The 17,456-nt window shown below is 44.5% G+C and overlaps 1 protein-coding gene across 1 annotated transcript; it reads left to right on the top strand.

The window, feature by feature from the left end:
- Positions 1-4,547: 4,547 nt before the first annotated feature.
- Positions 4,548-5,678, top strand: LOC131675341 (uncharacterized). Its single transcript, XM_058954273.1, has one exon. It carries the CDS (start codon positions 4,548-4,550, stop codon positions 5,676-5,678), a length of 1,131 nt encoding a protein of 376 aa, XP_058810256.1.
- The last annotated feature ends 11,778 nt before the right edge of the window (positions 5,679-17,456 follow it).

Genomic DNA, 17,456 nt, shown 5'->3' with positions numbered 1-17,456 from the left:
CCACCCCTCCTCCCTCGGTGCCCAGTTTCTCCTCGGAAAATCCTGGACCCACGCTCAGGACGCGGTAGGCCGAGAGCTCCGCGACCATGGCCACGGCTCGCCCCAACGCTCGCGTGCCCCGAATTTCTTGGATCATGACAGCCACCTCTCCGGGCGTGCGCTCTAAGTCGCACGAGTCCGGAAGCACTTCTTCTCCGTCACCCTCCGTAGGACCGGCAAGTGGCTGCTCGGGCTGAGCCAAAGGTAACGAAGGCTCGGCCACACTTGCCTCCGTGTTCTCGGGTTCCGGGGCCGTCGTCTCGTCCTGTCTCGGGGAAGGCCCGCTCCCGACGCCTATCTCGGTAGTCAGAGCAGCCAACTCCGTGAGTTCTTTCTTCATCTGTAAATTTAAGGCTCATTAGTTATTTGGTCCTTTTTCGGTCAAAATATCAATAAAAATAAAAAATAATAATCCAACGCGTCCACTTCATTACCCGATGCCAGTCGGTCGCCATTCGTTGCCCACACCGCGCGGCGGAATGTAACGCTTCAAGTCCTTTACATGAACCGTCGATATCCGATAATTTTTATCAGTCTCCAGCTCGTATATTACGTTCGAGACTTTCCTTACTATCTTATACGATCCTGTATATTCGGAGTCTAGCTTTGCGTTCGTTCCCATCGCAGCACACGACAACGAGTAGTTCCTCCGCCAAACTAAATCACCTACGCTAAACACTACGTCCCTTCGCCTCTTATCATACTCTCTCTTCTGTCTTTCCTGCGCTTTCTCGATATAACGGCCCACCAAGTCTCGCAAAGCATTAAGTCTTTGCAATCGGTCTTGCCAAATCTCGGGTTTGATCTTCATTACGGGAGAGCGCCGCTCTACTTTCCTCCTTAAGCTTCTCACCGGCCGAGGATTTCGACCGAAATTCAGGAACGCCGGCGTAACCTTTGTAGAAGACTGGGTCGCGGTGTTAATCGCGTGCCTGAATTCGTGTAGGTAGCGGTCCCAAGTCCGGTGATCGTTGTCCACGAACATAGCTATCATAGTATTTAGCGTCCGGTTAACTCTCTCTACTGAATCACTCTGTTGATGGTAAGGGGGGCAGAATACATGCTCAACGCCGTATTCTCGAAGCGTATCCTGAAACGCCTTACTTTGATAAGCTTTCGCGTTATAGCTAACCAAGTACTCGACCGTTTTCCATCGAAACAGGATCAACTCCTCAAACGCGTGCGAGAGCGATTTTCCGTCCGCAGAGCTCAACGGTATGAGCTCAACCCACTTAGTAAAGAGATCCTGCAAGACTACCATATACCGAAATCGATTCTTGCTTCGCGGTAACTCTATCGTGTCCGTCGCAACCACCACCCAAGGGCGCTCAATCACCCGTATTCCCATCAACCCCTTTAATACTTTCTGCTCGACCTTATATTTTTGGCAAACCTGACATTGGTTTACAAAAGTCTGCACGTCATATCGCACCCCTGGCCAATAATATTCCCTTATTACCTGATCGCACATCTTGTCCTGTCCAAAATGTTGGACCGAGGGCGCGCAATGGGCATCCCGCAAAACACTTTCCCGATACTCGAGCGGACCGACCATTCGCCAGCACTCCTCACGATTGGTAACCAGATCAAACAGATAGTCGGTCATATGTGATACAACAGGCCGTCCTCTACCTTCCTATTTTTATATTTCTCCGGCCGCTCTTGGACTTCTTGGCGTCTCCGCTGGTACCAAGAGTCCTTGATTGTCGTAAATTCGCCGACCTCTACCTCGTCCTCAAACTCGCGAGAGAGTGCATCCGGGACATGGTGCAAGGCACTCTTCCTATGCACTATCTCGCAATCTAGCTGTTGAAAATCCAGCACCCAACATGATCTTTCCTCAATAATTTCGTGAGCGGTACCTTTATGCCGCTTTCGTTTTCGATAAATCTCACGTACCAACCCACCATACGTAGGAATCTACAATGCTGTTCTATCGATCGAGGCGCCGGGTAGTCCATAAACGGCTGAATCCGGTCCGGGTCTGGGCGCAGGCCCTCACTGTCCAGCCTATAGCCAAGATAGGTCACTTGCGTACAAAAGAAGTTCGACTTTTCAAGGTTCATCTCCAAGCCTACCTCAACTAAACGCCGCAGTACTCTTTCTAACCACTGCATGTGGTCCTCGAAATTCGCGCTCAATACCAATAAGTCATCCATATACCAGAAAACGTTATGCGCAAACTCCGGCCCGAATAGAGCGTCCATGAAAAGCATGAACGTCGCGGGCGCGTTTACCAGGCTGAAGGGCATTCTTTCGAACTTCCACAGTCCCATCCCCGGAACCGCAAACGCCGTAAATTGTTTACTTTTTTCGTCCAAGGGGATCTGCCAAAACGCCGACCTAAGATAAACCTTTGACAAAAATACGGCGCCGCGCAATCGATCCAGAATTGAGTCGAGACTAGGCATCGGGTACGCATCGATCTTTGTCACTTTATTTACTGGGCGGAAGTCCAGACAAAATCGATACGTCCCGTCTGCCTTTTTCACCACGACCGGTGAGCTACTCCATTAATATCTGACGGCCTGATTATCTCCGCGCGCCACATTCTGGTCGTCTCTTCCTGAGTAAACTTCAAGATCGATGGCAACATCCGACGTACGAGGTCTGTCCGGAAAGTATCGAGCAAACGTTTATATCTTCGCGCCATAGTGTTCGAGCAACCTCTACCGGACAGAAACGTCAACAGTAAAGCCTCACGAATCTATTGGTTACTTACTGACACCTGCCGGACGTATAGTTCATGCGCAGCGTGTCTTTGTTCACAGTGCCTTTTTCGCGTTCGTCGGATTTTGATATTGTCAAAAATGACTGAAAAACAAGATCAACGAATTTGCATCAAATTTTGCTTTCAACTCGAAAAAACGAGTTCGGAAACTATTGAAATGATGCAAAAGGCCTTCGGAAGCGAATATATGAGTAAAACAGTGTTCATTGAGCTATTGCCTGAGCTGGACGTGTTTAGTCTGCGTTCTAGTCTGTGTCTGGCTTAAGCCATTGTGTTTATTTTTGACTCTGTGTTAATCTCTATTTATGACACTTGTTTTCGTTAATAGTCTAATTATTAATCAATTGTTGTTTAAACGTGCTTGTGACTGTGACTTTTATTAAATTGTGTGACGAACTTTTGTACCTGGCGCATTATTATGTCGGAAAATAAATGTTTTTCCTGCCCATCTAAGGGCCCGATTAATGTAAATGACGCGGTGCATTGTCCGGGATGCAGATCGCTCTTCCATGAGAGTTGTGCGAGTAAGGCTGTAAAGCTTTCTAACGGCTCCTTCAAAAAATGCTGTGGCGGTTTGGATGTTTTGACCAGAGCATCAGTGGCATCGGTGTCTTCTGTTGGCACTGTGCTTACCGGATTAGTAGCTAATCCGTCTTCGCCTAAGTCTCTAAATGGCTCTCAGTCTAATCAACGTGCTTCGTGCAGCTCTTGGGATGATGTCCGTGATTACTTTGAAGGCAAGTTGGCGGGCATGTTTGGTCTGCTCACGGAAAGATGTGATGGTCTGCAGCGTGCTGCAGACAGCCTGATTGCTCGGTCGGAAGCCATGGAGGCCCAAATTGTTTTGATGCGGCAGGAGTTATCATCAATCCCCATTCAGGCTGCCCGCATTGATGGTATTGAGGATAGAGTCTCTGCGGTGGAGAGTAGACTTGATGACTCTTCTTCCATGATCGATGACGCCACTCTTGCGGAAATGTATGAGCAGAGAAGAAGAGAGTGTAATTGTATTCTCTACAATTTCCCGGAGAATGTTTCTTCGTCACAGGATACAATGGCATTGTCTGCGCTTCTTGTTGGCTTGAAGTTTGACACCTCTGGTATGACTACCTTGCGCCTTGGAAAGAAGGTCGATGGTAGAATTAGACCATTAAAGATTGTTCTTCGTTCTGCTGCTGACGTCCAATGGATCATGCGGCACTCTCCGGATATTTTTAAATCAGTTCCTGGTGTGAAGTGGTGAAAATGGTCCTAAACTTAAGTTTATGAATGGCATCCCCGGTATTTCCTCGTCAAAAAACGCGTAGATGCAGCCAAGATTTCAAAACAACTGTCTATTTACTACCAAAATATCGGCAGTATCAAATCATCAATTACTTGCTTTGTTCATAACGTTATTACTTCAGCACAGAAATTTAACATTATTGCCCTGACCGAATCTTAGTTGGATGACACTGTGGAGGATGCTTTGCTGAGAATTCCTGGCTATTCGCTCGTGAGACTGGATCGTTGTGCCGTTCGGAGTGGCAAGTCAAGAGGAGGCGGAATTCTTGTTTGGCTGGAGGATGCATGCTCTTTTCAATCTCTTCAAGTCGTAAACTTTAATTTGGAGCATGTCATTCTCAAGCTTGATTACGGAGCACCCATCATTTTGTCTGTTGCCTATTTGCCACCTGTTTCTTTTCTCTCAACTGTGACTTTTGAATCATCTATGGACTCCTATTGTTGTTCATTGGAGGAGTCAGTTGCCAGATTTCCGGGGTCTGCCGTTCTCGTTATGGGTGATTTTAATCTGCCACGTTGCTCGTGGACCGCTGTTGATGGTGTGCTTTCGGCTGATGCTACTGCGAGTGGGGCCATTCGTAATTCAGCATTACGATTACAGGATTGCATGGGCTCTCTTAAGTGTGCTCAGCTCGTCCAGTATCGGAATAGTTCGGGAAATACTCTTGACTTGACCTTTTGCAGTATTCCGGCGTTCCTTTGTGCATCAGTGGATCCGCATGCACCGTCCGACAGATACCATGAGCCTTTGGTCATTGATGTCAACTTCGATGTAGCCACTTCGCCTGACTCTTTACCTCATAGTGCTCTTATCTCCTTCAATTTCAAAAAGGCCAACTATAGTAATATTAATTCATCTCTGGTATCTACTGATTGGGATGATCTTTTTGATGGCCACCAGCAGGATGTCGACATGGTGGTTGGTGGTTTCTACAGAAAGTTGTCTGAAATTATTGGCTGCAATGTACCTCTAATGGGCTCTTTTGTTGCTAAATTCCCGAATTGGATGTCTGCGGAATTGAGATCTGCAGTCTCTCAGAAGAAGTTGGCCCATCGGACATTTAAGGCTACGGGGGATGGTGGTGCACTGCATGACTTCAGGATCTTCAGGACGGCTTGTAAGCGCCTTGCGTTACGTGATTATGGCCGGTATATTGATAACGTTGAAGAGTCGTTGCAGTCTGATCCGAGAGAATTTTGGAAGTTTGCAAATTGTAAGGATGGTCGCTCTGGTTATCCAGATAATATGTATTTTAATGATGTTGCTGCACATCATGGCCAGGATATTGTTAATTTATTTGCGGATCGATTCTCATCGGTTTTTTCTGCGGCCTCTCTTCGGGATGGCTTTAATGGGCTTTCCTTCGACTCACAGGCGCTGTCTGAAATTTTGTTCGTGCTCGAGGATGTGAAGCTTGGGCTTGTCGGCCTTAAACCATCGTTCGCGGCTGGGCCTGATGGGATTCCGTCGACTTTTTTTATTAACTGTGCTCATAATTTAGCTCAACCGATTCTTTATATTATGAATTTATCTTTACGTACAGGCACCTTTCCATCGGCCTGGAAACAGGCTTTTGTTATTCCAGTTTACAAGAAGCGTGGTGACAAGAGAGGAGAATGTTGAATGTCCTCTCCAAGTTGTTCGATCGTCTGGTGTCCATCAAACTATCACCCTTCCTTCTTCGCTCTATTAATGTCTCCTAGCATGGTTTTGTTCCCCACCGTTCCACAGTCACCAACCTTGCAGAGTTCGTAGAATTTCTTGTTGATGCTTTTGATTTCAAGTAGATTTATTTTAATTTAATTACACAGGCCCACAAAAAAAAATGAACTTGGATGTCCATCGACAAAACCCATGTACTCCTACGTATTTTTGCGCGCTGAGTCCGAATCTGGCATTCGTTTAACCTCAGCACGTCGGGTTCAAGGGCATTTGAAGGTCACATTGCAGAAATCAGCAATAACTAATACAAGACATCTGTCTGTTAAGTTTTTGGGGTCGCTGAGTTTAAATCCGGTATTTGTTTTTCTCCATGAGGTAAGTTTGAAGGTTAGTTCAAGGTCAAAGCTGTTTACTCTAGGAAAAATGAATTTTTGACTGCAGATTCTGAAAGAGCGGGAAATTTTACGTCCAGATACATATTCAATTTTTTTTAATATAACCCTCAAGGTCATGTGAAGGTCACTTAATCTTGTTGGATGGAGGATTCGTATGACAATAAGATAATGGAATTTCATGGGGCAAACTACCATGTCGTTATGTTTTCAGGGTCGCCGAATCCAAATCCGCGGTGTTCGTTTGTCTCCATCAGGCCGCATTGAAGGTCGTTTGAAGGTCAAATCCTCGACAATTAGTGAAATCGAGTCAAGTTATCATTCTAACATATTTTTTGAGCATCTGAACCCAAATATAAAGACCGCTTAATACCTCAGGGTCAAAATCAAGGTCATCCCAAGGTCAAATATACATTTTTTCATTAAAAAAAGAAAATTTTGACCACAGATTCAGAGAAAATGGAAAATCTTACATCTAGCTGTGATCGTTACTTATTTTTTTGATCACACTCCCGAAATAATCGTGTGCCGCAACCCAGGGTACCTCCACGTGGTGACGGCGGAAAACGGCTTTTTTTTTGGCTTTTTGTTTTCCGACAAAACCCTGGGGTGAAGGCATGATGCCGTCATGGTTGGCACACGAAGAGGTACGATGCAGGGTTTCGGATGCCCAGTATCGGCGATTGGTCAGGATGAGCAAGCAGGTCCGCAATCGTCGTCATCATGCGACTGCAGCTCTACAGTGGTTGGAAACTTGGTCTCTGTAGAGTACAACAATACAAGAATACGCTCTAATTCTCATAGTTGTAAGCAAAAAGTGAATTCCTTTTGCTATGTGTGTGGCAAATACTTTTTGAAAAAGTCGGATCTTCGCAAATTCACAGATGATTTGAAACTAGTATACGATGAGTGTTTCGGTTGTAAAGTCACTGATGGTGAGCAAGATTGGCTGCCACAATTGATATGCAATAGCTGTAGGCTGATGTTTAGCCGGTACAAAAAGGACAAAACTCCATTAAAATTTGTCAAACCTATGGTTTGGAGTGAGCCAGAAAATGTAGAGAATTGTTATTTTTGTATGACAAAAACTATAGGTTTTAACTCATCTAATGTCCACAAAATTGTATACGCGAGTGTGTCTAGTGTAATCAAGCCGTTTATAGCTCCAACAGAAGAAAGAGATACAGATGTAGAAAGTGACCTTTCTTCTGCACTTACTGAATTAGAGATTTCTAGTTCTGATGAGGCCGAGAGTGAAAGAGAAGAAACGGACGAGAGTAATGACGAGTATGTGCCATCTGGATCACAAACAAAGATAAAAGGAGAATTTGATCAGAAAGAACTTAATGACCTAGTTAGAGAGTTAGGCTTATCAAAGGAGGGAGCAGAGTTGCTTGCTTCGAGGTTGAAGGAAAAAAATTTACTGGCGAAAGGTACTAAATGTTCTTACTATCGGAATAGAGAAAAAGACTTCAGAAAATATTTCTCTACGGAGAATGATCTCGTATTTTGCAACAATGTTAAGGATCTGATGAACGAATTTAAGAAGGATGTTTATAAATCTGAGGAATGGAGATTATTTCTGGATTCTTCTAAGCGAAGCCTGAAGGCTGTATTATTACATAACACTAATAAATATTCTGCAATACCTCTGGCCCATTCGGTTACCCTGAAAGAAGATTACAAAAATGTTGAATTGGTATTAAATAAAATACAGTACAAGAAACACAACTGGCTAATCTGTGGTGATCTCAAGATTCTTACCATCATGCTAGGTCAGCAATCAGGCTTCACAAAGTTTCCATGTTTCTTATGTATGTGGGATAGCAGGGATCGTAAGAATCATTATGTAAAAGCAGAATGGCCTGATAGATCAACGTTCGAACCCCGTAAGGATAACATCATTAACAAGCCATTAGTAGAGCCATCCAAGGTCCTTCTTCCTCCTCTCCATATTAAACTTGGTTTAATAAAACAATTCGTTAAAGCGTTGAATAAAGAAGGGCTATGTTTCTCGTACCTGGGAACAAAATTTCCAAGAGTATCTGACGCTAAATTGAAAGAAGGTATATTTGACGGTCCCCAAATCCGCACATTGTTAAAGGATAAAGCATTCATAGACAAGATGGACGATAAAGAGAAAGCAGCATGGATTAGCTTCAAGGATGTAGTGGAAAATTTCTTAGGGAATCACAAGAGCGAGAACTACAAAAAACTAGTTGAAGACTTACTTAAAAATTACAATAGTTTGGGTTGCTTGATGAATTACAAGCTACACTTTCTTCATTCACACTTAGACTACTTTCCACAAAATCTTGGAGATTATAGCGAAGAACAAGGGGAACGGTTTCACCAAGATATTAAAGTAATAGAACAGCGATACCAGGGCCGGTGGGACATAAATATGATAGCGGACTTTTGTTGGACATTGAAAAGAGAACATATTATCGACGGAAAGAAACGAAAGCGGAATCCCCTACATAGATCATTCGAAGATAAAAGAACAAGAAAAAAAAGAAAATCATGAGTTTTGTAATACATGATACCCATGTCTCCATATGTGGCTGTTTGTCATGCGACGATTAGTCAGCTTCAGTATTTTTCTCAAATACTAATTTATGGCACATAATTCACTAATATGTGAAATTTTCTATTTTTCATGCAACTGTGGTCAAAATTTCCTTTTTTTAATAAAAAAAATGTATATTTGACCTTGGGATGACCTTGATTTTGACCCTGAGGTATTAAGCGGTCTTTATATTTGGGTTCAGATGCTCAAAAAATATGTTCGAATGATAACTTGACTAGATTTCACTAATTATCGAGGATTTGACCTTTAAACGACCTTCAATGCGGCCTGATGGAGACAAACGAACACCGCGGATTTGGATTCGGCGACCCTGAAAACATAACGACATGGTAGTTTGCCCCATGAAATTCCATTATCTTATTGTCATACGAATCCTCCATCCAACAAGATTAAGTGACCTTCACATGACCTTGAGGGTTATATTAAAAAAAATTGAATATGTATCTGGACGTAAAATTTCCCGCTCTTTCAGAATCTGCAGTCAAAAATTCATTTTTCCTAGAGTAAACAGCTTTGACCTTGAACTAACCTTCAAACTTACCTCATGGAGAAAAACAAATACCGGATTTAAACTCAGCGACCCCAAAAACTTAACAGACAGATGTCTTGTATTAGTTATTGCTGATTTCTGCAATGTGACCTTCAAATGCCCTTGAACCCGACGTGCTGAGGTTAAACGAATGCCAGATTCGGACTCAGCGCGCAAAAATACGTAGGAGTACATGGGTTTTGTCGATGGACATCCAAGTTCATTTTTTTTTGTGGGCCTGTGTTATTTTTTAATCATTTAATTTCAAGTAGATGCTATCTATACTGATCTCACAAGCGCCTTTGATAGTGTCAATCATCAACTATTAGTAGCTAAATTATCATTTTATGGCGTCCATGGTCCTTTCCTCTCCTGGTGTTTCTCTTATTTATCCCATAGATCATACTCCGTAAAACTTCAAAAGTTTGTCTCTTCTTCGTACTTAGCTGCTTCTGGGGTGCCACAGGGCTCGCACCTTGGTCCTCTATTTTTTATTATTTTTGTAAATGATGCTTTCTCAGTTATTAAGTCCTCTTATACGTGGTGTGATCAAAAAGTAAGGTGAATTTTTATTTTTCTCAAAAAATATTTATTTATTCATCAATTTTTATTTTATCTCCTTCAAAGTATTCCCCCTCGGATATTATGCACTTGTACCAACGCTTTTTCCAATCCTCAAAGCATTTCAAAAAATCATTTTTTGTGATCTTGTTTAGTTCATCCTTCGATGCTGTCTTTATCTCCTCAATCGTGGCAAAACGTCGTCCTTTCATGGGCCTCTTCAGTTTTGGGAACAAGAAAAAGTCACAGGGGGCCAGATCTGGGGAATACGGTTCCTGTGGTATCGTTACTGTGTTGGTTTTAGCCAAAAATTCGCGCACAAGCAACGATGTGTGAGCAGGGTCGTTATCATGGTGCAAAAGCCAATTTTTATTTTTCCACAAATTCGGACGTTTCTGGCGGATTGCTTCGCGCAAATTGCGCATAACTTGCAGGTAATATTCCTTATTTACTGTTCTACCCTGTGGCAAGAACTCATGATGCACCACGCCCCTGTAGTCAAAGAAAACTGTAAGCAAAACCTTTACATTTGATCGAACTTGGCGTGCTTTTTTTGGTCTTGGTGATCCAGAATACCTCCACTGGGACGATTGAGTCTTAGTCTCGACGTCATAACCGTATACCCATGTTTCGTCACCTGTTATAACCCGGATGAGTAAATCTGGATCATCGTTGACGTCATTCAGTAGCTCTTGGGCGATGCTCATGCGACGTTTCTTTTGGTCGAAATTGAGCAATTTCGGAACAAACTTCGCTGACACACGTCTCATGTCTAAAACACTCGTCAAAATTGATTGGCATGAACCAAATGAGATGCCAATATCATCAGCAATTTCTCTAATGGTAATTCGACGATTTCCCAACACTATTTTCTTCACTTCTTCAATATTCTCATCAGTTGTTGATGTGCTGGGGCGTCCAGAACGAGGTTCGTCGTCGGTGTCTTCTCGGCCTTCTTGGAAGAGTTTATACAACTTGTAAACATTTTTTTGGCTTAAAGTAGACTCACCGTATGCCACTTTCAGCATTTCAAGTGTTTTGGAACATTTGATTCCATTTTTCACACAAAATTTAATGCAAACTCTTTGATCCATGTTTTTAGACAGCAGCAAATCGTGGGGCACGCAAAACACTTCTAACCTTGATGCCTCTCACAAACAAACCAAACATACTACAAAGCTGAAATTTGGAACGTATGTTCTAGACGAGTGTACCGACATAACCAAATAAAAAAGTCGAAGATCGAACGGACGTAGCCCACTAAATTTCAAAATTCACCTTACTTTTTGATCACACCTCGTATCTCCTTCTATGCCGATGATGCCAAAATATTTAAAGTTATCTCCTCCTTTAACGATGTTTATGAATTACAGTTGGATCTGGAGAGATTCTGTGATTGGTGCTCTTCAAATGGGCTCTTATTGAATATTGATAAATGTGCAGCTCTGTCGTTCTCTCGTAGTAAAGCGCCATACATTCATAACTATTATTTCCTTGATGTTGTTATTGGTAGGGTTATTGAGTTTAAGGATCTTGGCGTGTTGTTTGATGGTAGTCTTTCCTTCACTTCACACATCATTCAGTCATGTCGTTTGGTATCTCGGGCATTATTTCTGTTGTTCAGACAATGTTGTGCATTCAAAAGGCCAAGCTCTCTTATTGCACTCTATAATGCTAATATTCGCTCTCGTCTTACTTATGCGTCTGTCATCTGGGCGCCGCGTTTTTATCATCAATCTAAATCACTTGAGATTGTTTAGCATCGCTTTTTACGTTTTTTAGCTAATAAATTCGGCCCACGTATGGATGCCTTCTCTCATAACTACTCTGCAGTGGCACGTTCATTTCATATTTGCACTATCACTTCATTCATCAACTATCAATCAGCATTATTTATTTATAAAATTTGTCATAACTTTATCAATTCGATGGCCCTTTCTAATCGCATTCTCTATATAGTGCCCCCGCGTATACTTCGGGCCCGTCATCACACCTTTTTTATTCGTCCCCGTAAATGTAATCTTGATCATTTGTCTATTGTCGATCGCTCATGTTATCTCATCAATAACTTGTCATCTCCATTGGACGTGCACGCAGTTTGTATTGGCACATTTAAAAAGCTTGTTCGTGAGGACATAGCGGAGTTTCGCTAGTTTGTTTCTTTTGTCACGCGTCTTCTGGTTTTTCGTTTGTTCGGTGCTCACTGTTTTTTTTATATTGTTTTTCCTATTTTGGCTGCCTTTTCCTTCTTTTGTTATTTTATTTTATGTAATTTTTACTTTAATTATTGTTTTGTTGTTTACTTCGATTTTTCTATACTTTTTATATTTATTATGTACGTTTTTTTTATACTGTATTTTTAATTTTTGTCTATCTTTTTAATTCTTTTTTATTTTTTATTTTGTATGCTTATTATTTGTCATGTTTTGATTTGGGTTTTTACCCGTTTAATAAAAAAAAAAAACACGAATAAAAGAGTGGTATAAACGGTTCAAGGATGGTCGCACTTCTGTCGATAGTGATTCTCGTTCCGGCCAACCTTCGACGATAAATATCATCCCAAAATTGCTCACAGCAGAGCAGAAGAACATTCGCTTAGAAATCGCTCTGGAGAATCTGGAAATGGTCAATAATGATGATAATGTGCTTAGAAAAGTTATTACAGGTGATGAATCATGGGTTTATGATTATAATCCCAAAACAAAACAACAATTTTCACAGTGGAAGCATTCTGAATCGCCAAGACCAAAAAAAGCACGTCAAAGTCGGAGCAATGTTAAGTCAATGTTGATTGTTTTTTCCGATCGTGAAGGTGTTGTATATCACGAATATGCACCAACAGGTCAGACAATCAATAAAGTATACTATGTTCAAATTTTGAAACGTTTGCGTGATGCAGTAAGAAGAAAACGGCCGCACTTTTGGGAAAATGGTGACTGGCTTCTCCACCACGATAATACGCCAGCGGATTCATCCAATCTTGTGCAGCAGTTTTTGAGCAAACACAATATCGCATTGCTTCAACAACCTCCATACAGTCCTGACATAGCCCCTTGTGACTTTTGGCTGTTTCCAAAACGGTTCTCGTTGCGTGAGCTACCCTCTTCCGGTGCACTTCAAGCGCCAACCACGCTCGCCCGAGCAGACTCAAGCAGGGGTCGACGAGCGAGTTTCGACCCCCGCCTGCGAGTTTCCCTGTGATGCTAGACGATCCGCACACGTGGAGCAGTTCTGGAATACCACTCCCGTGGTCCCGCAAACCTGGCAACTAACCACGGCCCCCGGACACGCATTGGCAAAGTCTCCGGCCTGTCTACACCGATAACAGGTGGGGGACGGCCTACCTCCCTCGCGATCAACGCGATTCGGACACTGCGAACTCCTATGCCCCCGTCCTCCACACGAGAAATAATTTCCTCTGAACGCGCGCGAACTCACGCCTACGCCCTCACTGCCTCGCTGCGCGCCCCTCTGCTGGGGAACCAAACTCGGCGGAACCGAGGCTCGTGTCCGCGCTGCACTCGGGTCCGCCGGAGCGGCCGAGGGTGCGGAATTATTTGCACTTATCCCCCCGCCGGCTCGGGCACCCGAGGTCGGCCTATTATTTTCGCCTTGCTGTGCTGCAGCCGTGAGCACTTCGTTCTTTGACGTATCGCTGCCCTTTCCCTTTGACTGTCTCCTTAAACGTCGCGCACCCGATTCATCCTCTGGTGTCACCTCTGCGTTCTTTTCCGCCTCTATCACCGCGGTCCTTGCCAATATTCTCGCTGGTCCCGCCGAACTTCGATACGTTGCGTCCTGAACCAGTATACTGTCGGTCGCCGGAGGCGGTCGTCATCTCTTCTTCCTTGTCCGCTAACGCTCGAATTCGCAGCCTATCCTTTTCAACTCCTTGAGCGTAGCGGACGGCTTCCCGTAATAATATCTCGCGAAGGTGGGATGCAAACCTTCTTTGTAAATCGCCACCTGCCTTTTCTCCGAAAAAGGCCTATCAAAACGGCGAACGATACATTGGAAAGCCGTCAGGTAATCATCCAGCGTCTCTCCCTCAGCCAGTGTCCGTAATCGTAACTCCTAGTATAAATCCTCCCTTTTATAATGCCTTCCGAATTCCTCCTTTAAATCCGCGAGAAACTTCCTGAGGGTTCGCCAAGTATTTTCATTATTCCGGTACCAGAGCACCGCCTTTCCCGTTAATATTATGCCCACCGCCCTGAGTACTTCATCATCTTTCAAACCTTAAAAATCCTGACACTTCCTAATATCGCTCGCGAAACCCTCTACATCCGCTCCCCCGTTGCCCGAAAACTTCAGCGACCAAGAACGAAAAGCCTTCACCGCGTCCACCGGTTTATAACGTCGGGGCTGACGCAGACTTGAGCGCCTGTTAGTACTCCGGCGCTTCGGTCTGCAACTGGCCAGCCCCGCTGCAACCGGCCCGTACTCATCGGAACTCGATGACTCACTCCAACTATCCTCCCATTCGCTTGCCGATGGGCACCTCGGCCTATATTCCTCCCTAGACCCCCTCGAATCAGCGAACCGTGGTCCAGTACGCGGCGACTGACTTCCCTCTATTTTCACAGCGTGAATCTCTCGAGCGCCGCACTTCAACAGTTCCCTCACTAAGTCTTCCCAGTTCTTCATGGCCTCCCCAACCTAGCGTGGTAATGCCGAGGTACTCGTTCTCCTGTCGGACGACCCCAATACTTCCTTCCCGGTAGCGTCGCTTTCCTCTTCGGAAAAAAATTCGTCCTCCGAAACCGGCTCACGCGAGCTACTTTCCCGCCACCGGCGCGACGCAGAGCAAGACAATCGCTCCTTCCGCGTCCGTCTATATGGCGTCCGAGCTGCTGTCATGCCCTCAGCGCGCAGCGCATCCCGCCTACCCACCTGCATCCCCAACGCGGCCTCTTCTACGCGATATAAATTATTCGCGCTCTCAGATAACGCTGCTCGCACTTCCCTACGCAAAAACAATCCAGGCAGGCTCTCGACGATGTTTCACGCCTGTCTGAAAACGTTAGACCCTCCCACAACACCTTGGAACGCTACCTCTCCGTGAGGCGCCAACTCTTTCCTCGTATCAGCGGGAGCCGTCGCCCCATCATTTGACGCAATTGGACATTATCCTGCCCGTCCTCGCTCCTATATTCTGACCCGCTTCTCTGCGCCACAACCGGTTACGGCCGCTCGTCCACGTATGCCAAGCACTCTCGGCTGCGAATTAACGCAGGCTCTATCCGGCCTTCCACACGTCCGTCGCTCACTCTGCTTCTGTCCGGCTGCAGGTCCATGTTGACCTCACGCCATTCCTCCCGCAGAATGCCCTCCGGTGGGCCCGGCACAAAGCCCGACTCAAAGTCACTAGGACTCAGGGGCGGATTCAACTCCGGCCGCTCACGCGAGATCATATAGCGCAGCATGCGCTCCTGAAGCTCCCTGAAGCTACCCGTCACGCTAAGGCCATAGCTATTAAGGAGACTCAGTAACTCCGCGGGCGGCGTCTCATTGATTCGCCGCTTAAGGGCCCGTACTGATCTATTCTTTAGAATATCGCGCATAATCGGGCCCACCGTCCCGCTCGGCGACATTTTGACAAACCGCTTGCCTCTCGCGCCGCTCGAACACCCGATTCACCGTCACGCACGCGATGTGGGCAGAACCGACGACCGCGTCGCGCAACTGTCTCAAGTGTATACAAAAAACGAAATTAAACAAAAAGAAACACTAATGACCAATACCAACTTGTCCTAAATTACCGTCCGGCCTACACTCATCATCGGCGAATGCGACTTCTATGCATTCGCTTTGATTCTGGTTTGTCCGTTACAACTCCGATCAATAATATAAAATAATATTTCAGGCAGTGTGTATTATACGCACTGCTCTGAGTCCTTAACCTGTTAATCGAGCGGGACATATAAATACGTCAAAAATAAACAATATCGGGTACGGGTAGGACATATGAATACGTCCTCGATATTTATATTGCGCCCTGGAACGGGGGGGACGTATATTTTTCTACTACTATGGTAATACGTCATTCATATACGTCTTAGTGGAAAAGGACGCGTCCGTTATATGTTGCGTAATTAGAAAGGGATTTCCCCGGTTAACAGGTTAATCTCAAAATAAAAACACAAATACTAACCACTCACTCTCGCCATAGCTCCCAGGCAAGGGCGCACCCTAGATAATAATCCGCCAATCTACTCGTAAACAGATTAGTACTCAATGGTTGTACCGATCAAGCGTCTAACTGACAGCGCTGACAATAACTGTTTCTTAAATTGACTCGTTTATCCGTCCTTTTACCGGCCGTATACTATATGTATGGTGGCGGTTGCAATCACAACGCTCTTAGGAACCTCGATTATGGTCCGCTTAGCAAAAACATAGATGATGCACATAGTGCACCATATAGGCTTGCCAGGTCACTTTGTGCAACAAGCTTTTTGTCAAAGCGGCTGACAATAATTGTCTTCCGCAACAGAGAACGGAGACTTCTCAAACAAACAATTTATTGTTTTGGGAGAGGATGTCGTAAACTTCTCTTTCTTGTACGGGCATATGCAAATGCAAATGCTGAAGTACAAAATGCGTCACCGTTTGCCCTCGACAAACAGCTAATGCTAGTCGATCCGAAGTGAATGTAATGTGTATTTGAACGAAGACTTGCAATCACAAGTGCGGATGTGTATACCTTCACGTGGTGGGGCTGAAAACGCTGTCTCTGTAAAGAAACAGTAGGCAAAACACACAACGCTTGCCCCTAGGGCAAAAGGCCAACGGGCCATACAAAATAAGCAACTCGGACCATGACAACACGTGGTAAGGTGCGGCCTGTAAACGCCCAAACATTCAACGCGGAGTCTACCACACCCCAAGAGCTCAATTCGAGCCCAGAAAAGCCAAAATCCGGGAGTCACTTGAGGGGAAATCTCTCGGGATTGAGGTACCGCGCGCTCTCTTAGAGAATGGGAGACCGCTCCGGGAGCTAGTTGCAGAGGACCAATGGTCCCGGCAATCCGAATTTAATTTGGATAGATAACAAATTACTCCCTATCGACTAGCAATCGGTAGGTGCCACTACTGTGGGTAAAGAGTCGCGGCCGTGGTCATAGCAGCCACCCAAAGTTCTTTGCCTCGAGCTCCTGGAACAAGGCCCGACACCATTGTGCGAGAGAATAGTCCATTGGGCCGAATAACTCTCGATGATTAGAACGCACTATAGATGCCAAACCCTCAGGAAAAATATTTCCACAGAAGGGCAGCATCCTTCCTGCTAAGGAACTGTTTAGGCCCTAATAGCTAAAGCAATTTTACAATTGAAAGCGAAATTAGTGGCTGTCAGCTCCTTTTGAAAGCGAAAACCATGCTCTAAATACCCATAAAATCCAGTGCTGCTAAAAGTGAATACAGGCTAAGACGATAGAAAAGGCGAAAACCCGATATGCTCACTCGAGTGCTACTTTAGTTGCAACTCGTCAAAACACCTAACCATGACCAAGACGAGGTTTGATTAATATTAAATCTAGCGTGATAACAAACACGTCGGTACATTCGTAAGTAGTTTTAAGTTATATTATAATCAAACTAGTTTTAAGCAGTTAATAGTAATTTAAGCAGTAATTTAAGCAGTAGTATTAAGAATGAGAATAAGA

The sequence above is a fragment of the Phymastichus coffea genome, unplaced genomic scaffold (assembly GCF_024137745.1).
Source record: "Phymastichus coffea isolate CEN01 unplaced genomic scaffold, Cenicafe_Pcof_1.1 PCOF00019, whole genome shotgun sequence".
Classification (NCBI taxonomy): domain Eukaryota; kingdom Metazoa; phylum Arthropoda; class Insecta; order Hymenoptera; family Eulophidae; genus Phymastichus; species Phymastichus coffea.
This window is presented reverse-complemented; position numbering and strand designations above follow the sequence as displayed.